We start from the raw sequence: 16,504 nt of genomic DNA on the forward strand, positions 1-16,504 counted from the left end.
AACACAGGGCTGGGCACAGAGCAGGCACTTGGGGGAATGTCTGACTGAACAAATGGAAAAAAAAAAAAGACTGAAAGAAATTTTGAGTGAAACCGACTTACTGAGAGGTGGGGAGAAGGAAGAGAAAGAGAAAATGACGAGAAGCTAGAACAAATTAAAGCACAAAAGGCAGCAAAAGCTCCCTCTGCCCAACCAATTCACTTCACAGAAGGGGAAAGTCAGGCCTGGAAGGGGCAGAGACCAGGCCTCTTCACCTGCTCAGAGAGGTCCCAATCCCTGTGCTTGGCCCCATGCCCGGCTGCCCCCCTCCTGGGTCTGCCCCACTCTCTAGGCCCTGTGAACAGACAGAGGCCACTAGAAAAAACACATGACTTTATTATTCCCAGCACAAAGGGCAGGTCTTTGCAAGACGAGGGGTAAGTTCTGACGGCAGGGAGGAGGCCCCTACTTGCCGGCGATGAGCGGGTTCCGCAGGACCACAATGACCGAGTCCCCGCGCAAGAACATTTTTGAGATGTAGCGGTCCTTGTTGACTGGCTTGGACTTCTTCTTGCCCTTGCCACTCTTGGGGACTTCGGTCCACATCTCCTTCACGTTCTCCAGCACCATGTTGCAGTGCCTGGTGGGCAGAAGGAGGCATCAGGAATTAGAGGGAGCCTCCTGACCCCCTCCTCTGTGCAGCACTGCCACTTCCTCCATCAGCGTGGCATGGGGGAAGGTGCAGGCCCGGGACCAGGATGGCTGGGGCTCCAAGGCCACCTCTGCAAGTCCTCAGCTTGAAGCTTGGGCAAAGGACTTCACTCCTCTGTGCCTCAGTTTCCTCCTCTCTATAATGGAGACATTCATGGTGCCTACCTCCTAGGGCTGTTGTGAAGATTAAATGCATCAATACAGTATTCTTGTCAAGTACTTAGAACAGGGCCTGGCACAGGATAAAGGCAAATGAAATGGTGCTGCTTGTGCTTTTTAACTCTGAGTACTTCTGGTGGCATAAGCAAAGGTACAACTTCTCTTTGGAGAACCAGAGGTCCCTGGGGCCTGAGGCCGGTATATGACGCCTCCACTCCAGTCCTGCTTTCTGTCCCTGTCCTCAGGGTGCTGGGTGGGCACGTGTGACGACAGTATGGATTAGCTCAGTCAACAAACGCTTGCAGTGAATACAACAATGAATAAAAGAGATAATATCCCTGCCCTCATGGGGTCTGCAGTCTAGTGAGGGGAGAAGAACACTAAATAAGTAAACAAAGACACCTGTAATATACTGTCAGGTGGTAGCAAGTGCTATGAAGAAAAATTAAAGCAAGGTAAAGGGATAGGAGGATACAGGGAAATATTACCAAGCATAAGAAAGACGAGGGGGCTTCCCTGGTGGCGCAGAGGTTAAGAATCCACCTGCCAATGCAGGGGACACAGGTTCGGGCCATGGTCCGGGAAGATCCCACATGTTGCGGAGCAACTAAGCCTGGACGCCACAACTACTGAAGCCTCCGCGCCTAGAGCCCACGCTCCACAACAAGAGAAGGCACTGCAGTGAGAAGCCCATGCAGCGCAACGCAGAGTAGCAACGAAGACCCAACGCAGCCAAAAATAATAAATAATAAGTAAATTTATTAAAAAAAAGAAAGATGAGGAAGCTCGTGAGGAGCACATGAGGAAGCTCTGTGCCTTGCTATGCAGTAACCTCCAGGAGATACTGCTGAGTGAAAAAGGCAAGGGAGGGAACAGGATGCATGGAAAGCAACCTTCTGTAGGAAAAAAGTGGGTAGGAAAAACATACATTCCACCACCTGGTTGTGCAATACTAAATCCTTGAAATACACCTAAAGACTGGTGGCAGTGGGGTGACCTAGGTAGACTGGAGACAAACCAGATGGAAACTTTTCATTGGACTGTTATTACTGTTTTGGAAATCATGTGAATATATTACCAATTCAGAGAAAATACGTTAAAAAAAGGAAATAGCATACCAATATGGGAACATTTCCAAGGTATATTGTTAAGTGAAAAAATCAAGGTCTAAACGGCGTGGCATGCCATTAGTAGTGACTTAAAAATAAATAAAAAGCACCCTCCTGTATCTACATGTATGATGTTCTGTGCAAGTAATCCTCCTGGAGGAGACCTGAGAAATTAGCCATGATGGGTCCCCGGGGAGGGCAACTGGTACATGGAGAGGGAAGACTTGCTCTTCATTGGGTGCCTTTTGTATTTTTCAAATTTTGCATCCATCGCTCACTCAAGAAAGTAACATAATTAAGTAAATAAAGTGGTTAAGAATACCCTAGCTAACTTGCAGTGATGTTCTCAGACCACTGATTTGTGTGAAAAAACAAGATGCAACAGAGCACACAGATGATTCTATCTTAAAAACAATATTATGACAGATCAATTATGCCTCAATAAAGCTGTTAACTACCACCACAAGGGAGTCTCTGGGTGAATCAAACATGGCAGGACACATACTAGGGTGGTAGGCTAGGTGGGGAGAGGGATGAGAGGATGATATGGGGGCACAGGAGGAAGCTAGGGGAAAAGGAAAGAGTCAACTTAAAAAATTATATTTATATATATATATATGCACCACCTTGAGCACTTACCATATAGGTACTCACCAGGCCCCTTTAAGCACTTTCTAAGCATTAACCCATCAATCCTCCCTGCATCTCACCCCCAGGAGGTAAACACTGACTGGTTTACTAGTTCTCTCCAGCTTCTAGAGCAGGAAACTGAGCATAGTGGGATGAAGTGACTCACCCAAGGTCACAGAGTCTGGAAGTGGCAGAGCCTGTGTTCGAATCCAGACCTATCTGCCTCCTGTACCCGGCACTTCCTGTTGTTCTCATTCTCATTTTATTCAAGGGGAAACTAAGGCTGAGTGAAAGACTTGTTCATGGTCACATAAAAGCTAGTGGCAAAAGCATTCCAGGAGTAAGTTTCATCACACCACTGTGAGGGAAGCACTTCCCAAATGCTAACTAAAGGCTGCAGGTCATATGTTTACTGAGCATTTATTATGTGTTAGGTACTGAGCCAAGTGCTCTTCATACATAATATCATTTAAGCCTCACAACTGTTCTGAGGGGTATTATTATGATGCATATTTCACAGATAAGGAAACTGAGGCCCAGAGAGGAAAAATCATTTGCTGCTCCCTATGGCTGAAACACTCAGACCCTAGCTTGCACCTTCATTTTATTCATACCTGTCCACCGTTGCGTCTTCCTTTGAGGCCTCCCATGTTATCTACCCAAGACAGCACCTCCTTCCTGGTACTTCAAACTCTTACCTGGCTTTACTTTTCTGCATAGAATTTATAATCACTTGTCTTTATGACATTATTTACATGTTTGCTGTCGGCTTCCCTGCCTACAGCATAAGCTCCCTGAGTATAGGAACCATGTTTGTTTCCATCATTGCTGTATCTCTGGAGCCTAAAACAGTACCTGACCCAGGTGGACGCTCTCATTATGCAATAACTGCAAAAAAACTGATTAAGAGCTCTGGGTGCCAAATGGTCAACTTCTAACGACTTACTACGTTTCACATATGTTAAGTGATTGAATCTTTGCAACCACCATGATTACTGCCACTGTACGGACAAGATAAAGTCACTTGCCAAAGGTCACATGGCTGTTAAGAGGCAGAGCTGGGACATGAACCCAGGAAGACTGGCTCCCAAGTACATGACCATAACCACTGTGCTTCACAGCTGGAGAGACAACGATAGACCACCACATCTTGAGGTCCTGAGATGCTTCTGCCCTGGGCTTCGGACTGGAGCTGGGACTGCTTCTCCAGGCCTGGAAAGAACACCTCCCCAGACCCAGGCGTTTACCTGTCAAAGGCCTTCACACGGCCCAGGAGCTTCTTGTTGTTGCGGCAGTTGATGAGCACTTGCGTGTTGTTCTTGACCGACTGGGTGAGCACGGAGAGTGGCCCTGTGTTAAACTCCTCCTCCTCCCGCTTCTGCAGCTCCTCCGGGGTCATCTCACTCTTGGGCTTGTTGAGGAGGCTCCTAAGTGGGCAAGTATGGAACCCATAGGTGAGAGGGCCCAGAGCCGGAGCCTGGGTGCTCATGGCCTCTGGCTTGGTGTCTCCCTCACACACCCACCCTCCTGCTCGATCCTCTCTCGGCATCACCACTTGGATGCTTAACAGATATTTCCACGCTTCACGTCCTAGGCTGAACTCCAGATCCCCCAATACCCCCAACTTATACTATACTATCCACAGCCTTCCTCATCTCCATCAATGGCAACTCCATCCTTCTAGTTCTTTAAGCAAAAACTCTTAATGTCAACTTGACTCTTCTTTCCTTCTCCCACATCCTATATTCAATCTGTCAGCAAATCCTGTCATCTGCCGCTAAAATATATAGGAATCTGTCCATTTCTTACCATGGCTTAAACCTCCATCATCTCTCTCCTACTGGTCTCGCTGCCTCCATCCACACTCCCCAACAGTTTGCTCTCCACAAAGCAGTCTCGGGGATGGTGCCAAGACTCAAGTCATATATCATCTCACTCTTCAAAACCCTCTCATGGGCTTCCCTGGTGGCACAGTGGTTAAGAATCGCCTGCCAATGCAGGAGACACGGGTTCGAGCCCTGGTCTGGGAAGATCCCACATGCAGTGGAACTAAGCCCGTGCGCCACAACTACTGAGCCTGCGCTCTAGAGCCCGCGAGCCGCAACTATTGAGCATGCGCTCTAGAGCCAGCGAGCCACAACTACTGAAGCCCGCACGCCTAGAGCCCGTGCTCCGCAACAAGAGAAGCCACCGCAATGAGAAGCCCGCGCACCACAACGAAGAGTAGCCCTTGCTCGCCACAACTAGAGAAAAGCCCGCGCGCAGCAACGAAGACCCAACGCAGCCAAAAATAAATAAATAAAAATAGATACATTTATATTAAAAAATAGATATTAGGCAAACTTTCTTCTTGAGTCCCTGCATTTGCTTTTCCCTCTGCCTGGATACCTCCCCAGATATCTCTGTGGTACACTCTCTCACTTTCTTCAGGTTTTTGCTCAAGTGTTGCCTCCTTTATGTGTCCTGTCTCTCAAAAGTAGCGTTCCACATTGTTTCACCCTGCTCTACTGTTTCTTTATTCATAGTCCCGGTCACCTAACACACCACATACTTTACCTGTTTATTACCATTACGTTTACTGCCAGCCTCTTCCCATCCCATAAGATGCAGAAGGGGATTTTCTTCCTTGAGGGAGTGGGGTAATTTACTGAGAGAGCCTATGTGTCTAAAGCAGTCTGATATAGGAGCACTCAATAAATAACTGTTGAATGAATACGTAAGGAAAATCATTCCCGTAACTCGTTATCCGTAAAAATCGAGAATGTAGTTGGAAAGCCAACCGTCTCCAGCTCAAATTATCCGTATAAACCCCTTATCTAAGATCGTTTTTCCTACAAGTCCGTACTCCCCTCTTCCAGGTTCTTTATTCGTAAAAGCGCTTCCCCTTAAAATTCATTTCAGTAAGATTCATTATTTGGGAAAGCCCAGCCCGTTATCAGATAAAGCTGTCCCTCCTCCCGAAGTCAGAATCCGTCAAAGGCCCCACGTCCGTTCTCAAACGCATCAGTAGAAAAGTACGCCACTTAACCCCTAAAATGTTTGCCTCCGCCCCCGGCTCTGCCCATCCCCTTCCACCGGTAAGTGGCCAAATATACACCCTCAACCCCACTCCCGCCACCTAAGCCTAGCCCGGCCTCACATGTTGGCGATGGTGGTGGCCGCACTCTCAGGTCACTACCGTCTCCGCGTTGCCTCAGCCTTCCACAGAGACCGCGACAGAGGCGGGACTTCCGCTTCCTGCGGCCCACTTCCGTGGGCGCCTGCGCAAACCCAACCAGCGGGTGGGGGCGTGGCCAGTTGCCATAGCGATTTCCACCAGCCCTTCGCGGCTGTGGGATAAAAGCTTCACACGGTGATTCCCGGCCATTCAGGACAGTACGGGGCGGATGTTCACGACAGTGGAGAGGAAAAGAAAGCGGGACTGATTCAAACCATTTTGTTGCAGAACCGCACAGGTTCAAGGAAGGAAAGGACAAGCTATTTCCACATGCCCGCCCACCCTGCCTTTGGGGGAGCGGCCTCCGCGAAGCCAATCCGCTCCTCGCTTCCGGGATGGACCCCTCCCCTTTTCCTTCGGAGACTGTTCATTTAAGTGTCTATTGATCTTTTGACTAGGGGTAACCAATCCTTTGCCTACATCCGGGAGGGGCGTGGACCTGCGCCCAGCAGGTCGAATGTTTTCCATGATCAAACGATTCTCATTGGCTTCCCCTCCTCCGCTGAGGCGGTGCCTACCTCTTTCGCGCTCCCTTTTGGGTTGTGCAACCCTCAGGGGAACCAACCCCCAAAGCTCCGGGGAGACAGGGAGGCGTGTCCTCAGAACGAAAGTCCCATTGGCTTTACTGCCCGCGGAAGTGTGGGATGGTGCAGCCGCTCTTGTTGCTCATTGGTCCCGTGATTCCACGGGGTGGGACTTGGCTGGGCCTAAACTCTATCCGCTGTCCCAGACCGGTTTTCAGGGCAAAGCTGCCATGCGTTCCGGGGGCCGCGGGCGGCCCCGGCTACGGCTCGGGGAACGCGGCCTTTTGGAGCCACCCTCACCGCCCAAGCGCCGCCTGCTACCTCGGGCGCAGCTGTTGCCTCTGCTGCTGCTGGCGCTGGCGGTGGCCTCGGTGTTATACACCAGTTGGAGCGGCTGGCACCGCCAGTCTGAGGAGCTGCCGCTAGGCCGGGAGCTGCGGGTGAGGCCGGGAGGGGACGCGGGCACTGCGGGAGCCCTTATTTCCCGCCTCCCCTTCTCCGAGGTTTCAGGTTGACGTGACTTCATCTTTATCGGATTGCCCTAGCCGCAGGTGCCGCCGTCTCCGTCTTTAGAGCACATGCCTCTTTCCAACGGAATGAGGCTTCGGGCTTGTTCTGTAATAGCGGTTACCCCGTAAGAGGAAGGGTCTGGAGCAGTAACACTGGGAGTTCTGGGTTCTAAGCCTAAAGTCATTTATTTGGAAGAGTCCCTTACTCTCGCTGGGCCTCGATTTCCCCCAGCAGGATGGGGGTGGGCTGGGCCGGATGGGCTTGGGGGTACTTTCCCGAGTCTAGGATTTATCCTAGAAACCTCCGATGCTAGAGGCTGCGATTAGGAAGAGGAACTGGGGTTTCTTAGGGACGACAGCTCCCAGGGTAGGGTTGGAATGAGTGTTGCTTTCACGCTCTGCTCTTCCCTTCCCCACCTCCTTCCCAAGGGCCCGTCGATCGGAAGTCTCCCCGAAGCCGGGGTGCGGAGGGTGGTGGGGCAACTGGACCCTCACCGTCTCTGGAACAATTATCTGCGCCCCCTGCTGGTTGTGCGGACCCCCGGCAGCCCTGGCAATCTCCAAGTCAGAAAGGTAAGGGGCCCCACCTCCAACCCCTGACCCCGCAGCCCACCAAGGAAATAGGTATTCTGCCCAAGTGGCAGAGCTAGGGCTCTGGCTGGGCGTAATCTGACTCTAGAGTCCTATCCTGCTAACCATTAGACCATTGCCCTCTTTACTGCCCCCACCAAAATCTTACTATATGCTAAGCATCAGCAACAGCCGGATAAGGTGGGCACCAATCTGATCTTCATTGTGTAGATGGGGAAACTGAGGCGCAGAATAGTTAGGCATTTTGCCCAAATCCCACAGCGAATGAATGATATACCTAGGGTTTCAACCCAAATGGGTTGGCTCCAGAGCAGGTGTGGTAACATCTCTACATTGCCTCTCAGAAAGTATTGAGAGTCATTTGAACACTGCCTGAGTTCAAATCCACATCAGCCACTTGGAGTGTGACCTTAAACTAGTTTCTTAACTTCTCTGTGCCTCAGTTGCCTCATCTGCAGAATGGAACCATTGACAGTCCCCACTCCACAGGGTTCCTAGAACAAGGGCTTGGCACAGAGTGAGTGCTACGGAAGGGTGAGCTGTGATTAGTCTTGGCATCAAGAGACAGGGTCACTCCATGCCTGGCACTTAGTGGGTACTCAGCAGAAGTGTATCAAGGGAACGATTAAACTAAAGTGAGATTTGTGAGTCAACCTGACTGCTCGGCATGGTTCAGGTCACATGGCCCTTCTTTCGACCTTCTCCCTAGTCCCCACCCACTCTCCCACCTCTCTCTTGCCACTAGTTCCTGGAGGCCACACTGCGGACCCTGACAGCAGGCTGGCATGTAGAACTGGACCCCTTCACAGCCTCGACACCCCTGGGGCCACTGCACTTCAGCAACGTGGTGGCCACGCTGGACCCAAGGGCTGCCCGTCACCTCACCCTTGCCTGCCATTACGACTCGAAGCTCTTCCCGTCTGGGTCAGCCCCCTTTGTGGGGGCCACGGATTCGGCTGTGCCTTGCGCCCTCCTACTGGAGCTGGCCCAGGCCCTGGACCTGGAGCTGGCTAGAGCCAAGGAGCAGGTGAGGAGCCAGGGTAGGGTGGGGGTCGGTGGGTGGGGACTGCCTCTGCCTTGGTCCATACCAACACCATCCCGTGCTTGGTCTTGTCTTCCTCCGCTCCACAACACAGCCACAGGGTCTTTCCATTTCCTGAATGTCAGATCCTGTCCCTTCTCTCCCACAGCTCTCACCTTGTTCCACAAGTAAGCCAGAGCCCTTCTCTTAGCCGAGGTGTGCCCTCTCACCTCTCTGGTCTCCCCTCCCACCTCTCACCCTTCACTGACTCCACTCTAGCCTCCCACCTCCTCTGTGTACCTCAAGCCACACAATTCACTCCCACCCCAGGCATTTGCACTTGCTCTTTGCTCTGCCTAGAATGTGATTTTCTCAGATATATTCCTGGCTGGCTGCCACCCTTCATTCAGATGTCCACTTTGATGTCACCTCCTCAAAGAGACCTTCCCAGCCACCCTAAAATAGCTCCCTGTCACTCTCCCATGCCTCGTGGTGCTTTATGTTTATGTCTCCCCAACTAGAATAAGCTCCAGATAGCCAGGCCCTTGGCTGCGTTTATTTCCTGCTGTATCCTCTGGGCTGAGAATATTGCCTGGCATAAAGTAGGATGTCAATAAAAATGTATGGAGGGACTTCCCTGGTGGTCCAGTGGTGAGGACTCTGCGCTTCCAATGCAGGGGCATGGGTTCGATCCCTGGTCGGGGAACTAAGAGCCCACGTGCTAAAACAACAACAACAAAAAGATAAAAACATCAACCCTGTGGGAAAAAATTTTTTGAAAAATGTATGGAATGAATGAACGGAAACACAGATCTCCTCACGCTCCCCTGCTCAGATCTCTTCCATGGCTCAAACCCCAGTGCCCCTGTAACAAAGCCCAAGCTCCCTGGCCCTTGCTGACCCCTTGGGTCTCTACTCAAACCTCTTTGGCCCCTTCTTTGGCCCCAGTCCCGATTCATGTTGCTTCCTCACCGGGGACACTCTTCCCTCTGCTCCATTTTACCAGGCCAGCTCCTACTCAGCCTCCGTGCAAACATCCTTTCCGATAGACCTGACATGTTCCCTAGGCCAGATCAGGACGCTGTTGTTCTTGGAAGCATTTGCCCGACTGCATTTCATCGTTTGTATAATTATTTATTTGTGGGTCTGTCTCTTTTGCTACATGAACTTGAGGAATAACAATTACAATCAGAGCTAACCCTTGTTTAGTTACTATGTGCCAGGCGCTGTCCTAGGACCTGGGTTCGAATCCTACCCTATGATGAGGACTGGTATTAACCCCATTTCTACATAAGGAAGCCGGTGCTTTGAGAACTTAGTAACTTACCCACGACTGCTTGGCTACTGAGCAGCCCAGCCAGGATTTGAACGCAGGCAGTCTGGCTCCAAGTCTGTACTCTTGGCCACCGTGCTTTTCGAGCGAGAAGACTTAGTTTGCCCTCGTCAGCTGTGCAAGCAGGCAGGAAATGTGTGTGCACTGAGGCTGAGGGCTGGCACTGCGCTGGCCCTGACCACTGGCCCTCACAGGCAGCCCCAGTGACCTTGCAGCTGCTCTTCTTGGACGGTGAAGAGGCACTGAAGGAGTGGGGACCCAAGGACTCACTTTACGGCTCCCGGCACCTGGCCCAGCTCATGGAGTCTGCACCCCACAGCCCCGGCTTCACCAGGATCCAGGCTATTGTAAGACCAGGCCCCACTGGGTTCCGATGAGGTGGGAAGCGGGTGACACGAGGCTGGCAGCATCCCGCCTGGCCTCTCCAGTCCTGGCCTCTCTCCCTAGGATCTCTTTATGCTTCTTGATCTCCTGGGAGCCCCCAACCCGACCTTCTACAGTCACTTTCCTCGCACGGCCCGCTGGTTCCATCGGCTGAGGAGCATCGGTAAGGAGGCAGGCACCCACCTGGGACGCTGGAGGGAGGCCAGGCACCTGTCCTCTAAGGGGTCATCCGGCCTTCCCTCTACCTCCCTAGTCTCTCTCTAAAGCACTAGGACAGAAACACAAAAAGACCCCACAGCAGTCAAATGAAGTGATTACAAACGGGGGCTCTGGGGTCAGATAGCCCTGGGTTCAAATTCTGGCTCTCTTTCTTACCAGCTGTGTGAGCTTGGGCAAGTGGCTTCCTCTCTCTGAGCCTCAATTTCCTATCTGTAAAATGGGCATGATGGTAATAATAGGGGTATCTACCTCTTTAGACTCAGAGGGATTAATTGAGACTGGGAACATCGTTGGCCTGCGGTAAGGGGTAACTAACATTCATCCTTGTTGGGACGATCAGTGCTTCGCCCCCAGACCCCCGGCCCTCCTCTGATTTGTGAGCAGGGGAACCTTTGACCGTTGAGGGGCTGACCCTTGCTCTCTAATCCCCACCGCCTCCAGAGAAGCGCCTGCACCGTCTGAACCTACTGCAGTCTCATCCTTGGGAAGTGATGTACTTCCAGCCCGGGGAGCCCCCTGGCTCTGTGGAAGACGACCACATCCCCTTCCTCCGCCGAGGTACTTGCAGTGGGGAGGAGTGGTGGGCAGGGGTCCCAGGGAGCCACAGATACGACCTGGCCCTGGCCCCTTCCCAGATTAGGGAAGGTGGCAAACTGCTTAACCTCTTTGTGCCTTGATTTCCTCATCTGTAAGGATGGGGATGATAACAGCCTCCACCTCATAGTTGTTGAGGGGATTGAATGTAAAGACCTTGGACCAGTGCCTGGCACTAGCAAGTGTTCAAGAAATGTTAGCTATTACTGGTTGTGCCTCAGTGATTGCAGTTTCTTCTAGTTCCTGCCTCTCAAGCCCTCGGCCACCCAGCATAATCACCTGAGCTTCGAAAAATGCCCAGTCACGTTTCAGGCCTGCTGAACCACAATCTGGGGCCTCTACATTATTTTTACAAAACTCCCAGGTGATTCTGATGCACAGCCAGGGTTGACGACATCTGGTAGAGGGGTTCAAAACATAGGTTTTAGACTTGGATAGGTCTGGGTTCTACGATCTGCAGCTTACCATTGGTTGACCTAAGGCAAATTACTGAGCCTCTCTGTGGCCCCATTTCTTCTGGAAAAGGAAGAGATAGATACATACAAACACATACATATGTATGTATTCTTTTTTTTCTTCATATGGCAGTTTTATTTTCAATTTTTTGAGGAACCTTCATACTGTTTTCCATAGTGGCTACACCAAATTTATGTTATGTATTCTTAATCACAGGGTTGGGAGGATTAGATGAGATTAGATATATAAAATGCCTTCTTACACGGTGCTTGGCATATACAGTTAGTGCTAAAAACTGCTTTTTAAATTTTTATTCTATAATTTACTCATTCAACAAATATGCATTTCTTACAATGCCTTTATTGATTCATTCACTGAATACTTCCCAAGGCAGGTACTGAGCCAGCTGTCAGGGATACAGTGACGGGCCATAATCCACCTGGCTCCTGTCTAGCAGGGGGACAGATATTTACCAAATCTGGACAAACAAAGAGTGAAACACTCTGAGGACAGGAACCCAATGCAGTGCAAGGGTTAGGAGCACACACTCTGGAGACATGTGGCCTGGGTTCAAATTCTGACTGTGCTCTTTACTAGAGGCGAGACCTTAGGCAAGTCACTCTGCCTGCCTCTGTGTCTCAGTGTCCACATCTGTAAAACAGAGGTATTATAGTACACCTTACACGATTATTGTAAGGATAAAGTTGTGTGTGTTTATGGCCTTAGACTCGGGCCTGGAATAGAACATAAATGTTAACTATCAGTAAAGAAGAGAAAAAGAGCCTAATAATGTACACCCGGCGAGGAAGGTCAAAGACCTCCTTCCCTTCTTCTGTCTTTCCATAATCCGTTAAGTTTTGAGTTTTTCTAATTTGCGTTATGAAAATAATATACTGGATGTATTTTTAAAACGGACATGTACCCTCACACACTGAAAATCATTGTTCAGAATTCTTCAAGTGCCACAACAGAGTATCTTCTGCTGCGGGGGACAAGACAAGGTTCCCCAGACACGGGCCTGGGCTCCTGGGTCGGTTGGGGGCCACGCACAAGCCTGAGCCTCCTCTCTGTCCTGCAGGGGTCCCCGTGCTCCACCTCATCTCCACACCCTTCCCCTCTGTCTGGCACACGTCCGATGACTCTGAGGCCAACCTGCACCCACCCACGGTACACAACCTGAGCCGCATCCTGGCCGTGTTCCTGGCCGAATACCTGGGGCTATAGCCTGCCTGGCGGACTCTGAGGGAGAAGCACCCAGCAGCAGATGTGACGAGGGCACCTGGAGCCGAGGAGCTCGGGCCAGGCCTGCTTGCGGTGTGCTGGCTTGTCCTTTTGTAACACCTTTGGCTCTGCTTGTGCTCTGACTGGAAGACCCTCTTTCTTTATCTCAAGCTGCCACTCTTCAAAGACATGGAAGAGACAGACCACTGTGGTGTGAGAGCCAAAGGAATAAGAGCTTGGCCGCTGCCCTGAGGGAAACACTTGGGCCGCAGGTCTGCAGGGGCCAAATGCCGTTCTCCATTTTAGTCAGCAAACGGCATCTGGACCAGCAATACCCCTGACCAAATGAATTCTCTGTGGCTTATGTTTTTGTGGCAGTTCCTTCTCCAGAATGGCAGCCTTGCTACCGCATCAGTCCAAACCCAACTCCCACATGGATGTGCCATGGGGAGCCCACAGAAGATGTGCTCGTAAGCAGGGAACAGAGGAGATGGAAGCCAGTACTTGGGAACTCCAGATTCTGCCAGATCCAATGGCCAATAAACCAGTGTTTCTGCAAAATATATCCTGTAGAACTAGCATACATAGGTGTTGCATGAAAAGGGGGACCAAAGTGGGGTGAGACAACATTAAATGAGCTTCTTCATTTGCACAATGTGAATTTTCAAGAAAGAGAATGCAATGTTTCCCCAAAGTATTTCACCACGGAACCCCTTTATTGGGAAGCACCTCACAGAACCATGGTACCTCAGAAGATACTTTGGGAAGCACTGGGTTTTGACAGTTTTGAGTGTACTTATGGTAGAAATGGGTCAACTAGTTACACCAAACCATCCTTTCCCTTTTGGCTGTGGGTACAGGAGTGGGAGATGGTGTGTGTAACTGCAAACTCTAGTGATGACCCAAGAGATTATTTCCCAGTCCTAATTTTCAGACCCAACTGGGGTGCTTATTAAAAAATGCGGGGAATTCCCTGGCGGTCCAGTGGTTAGGCCTCGGCACTCTCACTGCCGGGGCCCGGGTTCAACCCCTGGTCAGGGAACTAAGATCCCGCAAGCTGTGCAGTGAGGCAAATAAATAAATAAATAAATAAATAAAATGCAGACTCCCAGGTCCCACCTACTGAATCAGAACTTCAGAGAGGGGCTGGGACTCTGTAACAAGCACCTGAGGAAGTCTCATGATCAGCAAAACTTTGGGACATGCTGTCCTTAAAGATTCAAGTTTGGTTCATTCACAGCTCCCTAGCAAACCTAAAGGGCACCCAGACAGGAAGTCCCGTGTTGGGCTCTGTACCTGCTGATTTCGTGACTTCGATGGAGACCTGGTAGGCCACAGGGATGCCAGGCCAGGATGCAGGCTTAGAGAGTGAAGGTGAACAGCAGCCATGCAAGCCAACTCAAGGCTGGCGAAGACTCGAGAGAACTCACGGGCTGAAGGACAACTGCGGTTCTCATTTTGCAAATGAGGTGGCCAGGGCTGAGAATTACAAACCGGTTATTAACAGAGCCCAGATGCTCACCCACAGCTGTGCTCCTATCCCCATGTCCTACCTCCCTTCCAAAAATCACCTGTGCTGGACCAACAGATTGTTGGTCAAAAGTAGCTCCTCCTGAGGCTTTTAACTGGCTGCAAGTCTGAGTGAGGTTTGGGCGGTGGGGACTCACAGCCTCTTAGAGGTGGAATTGGCAGAAGTTGAGTTCAGAAAGGAAATGGACAGATATCAACAGCCAGGGTGGCAGGAGGGTCTCAAATCACAAAGTTAGTTCCTGTTTGTTCATTTCTTGTGTGGCAGGCATGGTGCCAAGCACTCAAAAGTGCAGCACGTCCCCTTAGCCTCACAGCCATCCCAGAAGTAGGTGAAACCATCACCTCTGTTAGGGGAAGCAGGGTGTTCAGTGACGTCCTTGGCCCCTTGCCTCTCTGCAGGTCATCGTGCTGAGTGTACTACACGCCAGGTTCTGGGCAAGGCGCCTGGGCACGTTTTCCACTTGAATCCAGGGTAAGGATCGTGAGCCCCATTTTACAGATGAGGCTGCTGATGCTTGGCAAAGTGATGTTTCCCCCAGCTCCCATCTGTCCCCCAAACTTAGGCTCCCCCAGCTTCACACTATGAAGAGGCCATGAGGTGTCTTTGGTGAGCACAACTGTTGAACATTCTAGATGCAAGAGCTCACATGTCAGTCTTTTGAGGAACTGTCAGTATTCTCATTTTTCAGATTAAGAAACTGAGCTTCAGAGAAATCAATTGCTGAAGATCACAGCTGGACACTTTCACTGCATGTGTCTAGGTATTCATTTCTTTTTATTTATCCTGCCTATGACTCACTGGGCATACCGGTCTTTTTACCAGTCTGGAATTTGCAATCATCGTGTCCTTAAATATTATCATTGCACCATTCTCTCTTCTGATTCTAGAACGCCAGTTAAATGTGTTAGACTTCCTCACTCTATCCTCCATAACCTTGCTTCCTATTTTCTTTCTTTTTTTGGTCTCTGTGCTACTTCAGACCTAGCTTTAGTTCAATAAATCTTTTTAAAATTTGATTTATTTGATTTATTTTATTTTTGGCTGCGTTGGGTCTTCGTTACTGCGTGTGGGCTTTCTCTAGTTGCAGCAAGCGAGGGCTACTCTTCGTTGCGGTGCGCGGGCTTCTCATTGCAGTGGCTTCTCTCGTCGTGGAGCACGGGCTCTAGGCGCGCAAGCTTCAGTAGTTGTGGCACGCGGGCTCTAGAGCGCAGGCTCAGCAGCTGGCACAGGCTTAGTTGCTCCGTGGCATGTGGGATCTTCCCAGATCAGGGCTTGAACCCATGTCCCCTGCATTGTCAGGCAAAGGATTCTTAACCACTGCACCACCAGGAAAGTCCCTCCCTCAGCATCTAAAACATCTTCTCGGCAGTGTTCTGGGTCAGCCTTACCTGAGCTTGTAGTTCGGTGGGATCCCACCTCCTATTAGATTCACCTTGGACAGGCTTTGACCTTGACTTCTGCCTGCTTGTCCCAGTAAGGCTACAAATAGGAAATCCAAGTTTGTTCACATCAGCAAATACCCTCAGAGCAAAAGTGGCTTCAGGGCCCCATGGGCCTTTCCCTTAAATTTTTGGCTTAGTATATCGTTAACTGTATTTTATTGAATATTTGATGCTTTTCAGATTTTTTTTACTTCTGGTTTTCAGCAGGAGAGTCCAAATAATCTGGCCTTCCCGCTATAGGAAACCAAAAATCCCACAAAACCAAGCCAAGATCCAAACCCAGGTTTCTTTGATTCTAAAATCTAAGTATTTAATAACTGCTATGATATAGCCTAGTCTCTGGAAATTTTGATTCCTTGATAAGAATGTCAGAGACTGTTAGCCACCGCTCAATATCCATTTTTCCTTCTTCTTTTAGTAAATAATTATCTGAATATTTTAAAGCTTTAATTACAGGGATCTTTAGCAAGAGTTTTTTGTTGGGCATAATGCATCCAACTAAAGGATTGCATTTCCCAGTCTCCTCTGCAGCCCTTCCACGTGGCTAAAGTTCTGACCAGTAAGATGTGCACAGAAGCACACTGTGGTACTTCTGGGAGGCAAGGGACTTCCTTTCCTGCAAAATGGTGATGGGTGGAGTTCCAGCAGCCATCTTGGACCATGAGGATGAGGGCCACAGCCAAAGAATAATGGAATAGTGGGCTAGAAGGAGCCTGGGTTCCAGATGAATTCAGGTCCACCATACCTGCCAAACACTGGGTTTCTAAAGAAATAAAAACTACCTTGTTTGAGCGTCTACTATTTTGAGGTTTTCGAATCCAAAACGACACAGATGAAGAGTCAAAAATAATCTCAGGCTAAGGGACTCGGCTAA

General features: G+C 50.1%; 2 protein-coding genes across 5 annotated transcripts; one reads left to right on the forward strand and one right to left on the reverse strand.

Moving 5' to 3' along the window:
- Positions 1-352: 352 nt before the first annotated feature.
- Positions 353-5,852, reverse strand: SNRPD2 (small nuclear ribonucleoprotein D2 polypeptide). Of its 2 annotated transcripts, none has more exons than XM_027079889.1 (3): positions 5,728-5,852; positions 3,836-4,015; positions 353-619 (listed from the first exon to the last, which is right to left on the reverse strand). In XM_027079889.1, coding segments are annotated over exons 1-3 (357 nt in total). In that variant the 5' UTR covers positions 5,730-5,852; the 3' UTR covers positions 353-444. The 2 variants fall into 2 exon arrangements, with proteins under 2 accessions (XP_026935690.1, XP_026935691.1); XM_027079890.1 differs by lacking the exon at positions 5,728-5,852 and adding an exon at positions 4,398-4,532.
- Positions 5,853-6,344: 492 nt separating this feature from the next.
- Positions 6,345-15,202, forward strand: QPCTL (glutaminyl-peptide cyclotransferase like). 3 transcript variants are annotated; one of them, XM_027079886.1, is made up of 7 exons: positions 6,345-6,769; positions 7,268-7,411; positions 8,175-8,456; positions 9,978-10,130; positions 10,231-10,330; positions 10,828-10,944; positions 13,036-15,202. In XM_027079886.1, exons 1-7 carry the CDS (start codon positions 6,560-6,562, stop codon positions 13,254-13,256), a joined length of 1,227 nt encoding a protein of 408 aa, XP_026935687.1. In that variant the 5' UTR covers positions 6,345-6,559; the 3' UTR covers positions 13,257-15,202. The 3 variants fall into 3 exon arrangements, with proteins under 3 accessions (XP_026935687.1, XP_026935689.1, XP_026935688.1); XM_027079888.1 differs by having other exon boundaries at positions 14,877-15,202; XM_027079887.1 differs by having other exon boundaries at positions 12,515-13,218.
- Positions 15,203-16,504: the final 1,302 nt, after the last annotated feature.

This window comes from Aethalodelphis obliquidens, unplaced genomic scaffold (assembly GCF_003676395.1).
Source record: "Aethalodelphis obliquidens isolate GAN/ISIS:26980383/991018 unplaced genomic scaffold, ASM367639v1 scaffold43, whole genome shotgun sequence".
NCBI classification, from domain to species: Eukaryota; Metazoa; Chordata; class Mammalia; order Artiodactyla; family Delphinidae; genus Aethalodelphis; species Aethalodelphis obliquidens.

Excerpts from the sequence above, each read along its gene's own strand:
- SNRPD2 (XM_027079889.1), bottom strand. Across the intron at positions 620-3,835 it reads CGTGTGAAGGCCTTTGACAG|GCACTGCAACATGGTGCTGG; the intron begins GTAAACGCCTGG and ends TCTGCCCACCAG.
- QPCTL (XM_027079886.1), top strand. The coding sequence starts at position 6,560 with ATGCGTTCCGGGGGCCGCGGGCGGCCCCGGCTACGGCTCGGGGAACGC. Across the intron at positions 6,770-7,267 it reads CGCTAGGCCGGGAGCTGCGG|GGCCCGTCGATCGGAAGTCT; the intron begins GTGAGGCCGGGA and ends CTCCTTCCCAAG. Across the intron at positions 8,457-9,977 it reads TGGCTAGAGCCAAGGAGCAG|GCAGCCCCAGTGACCTTGCA; the intron begins GTGAGGAGCCAG and ends TGGCCCTCACAG.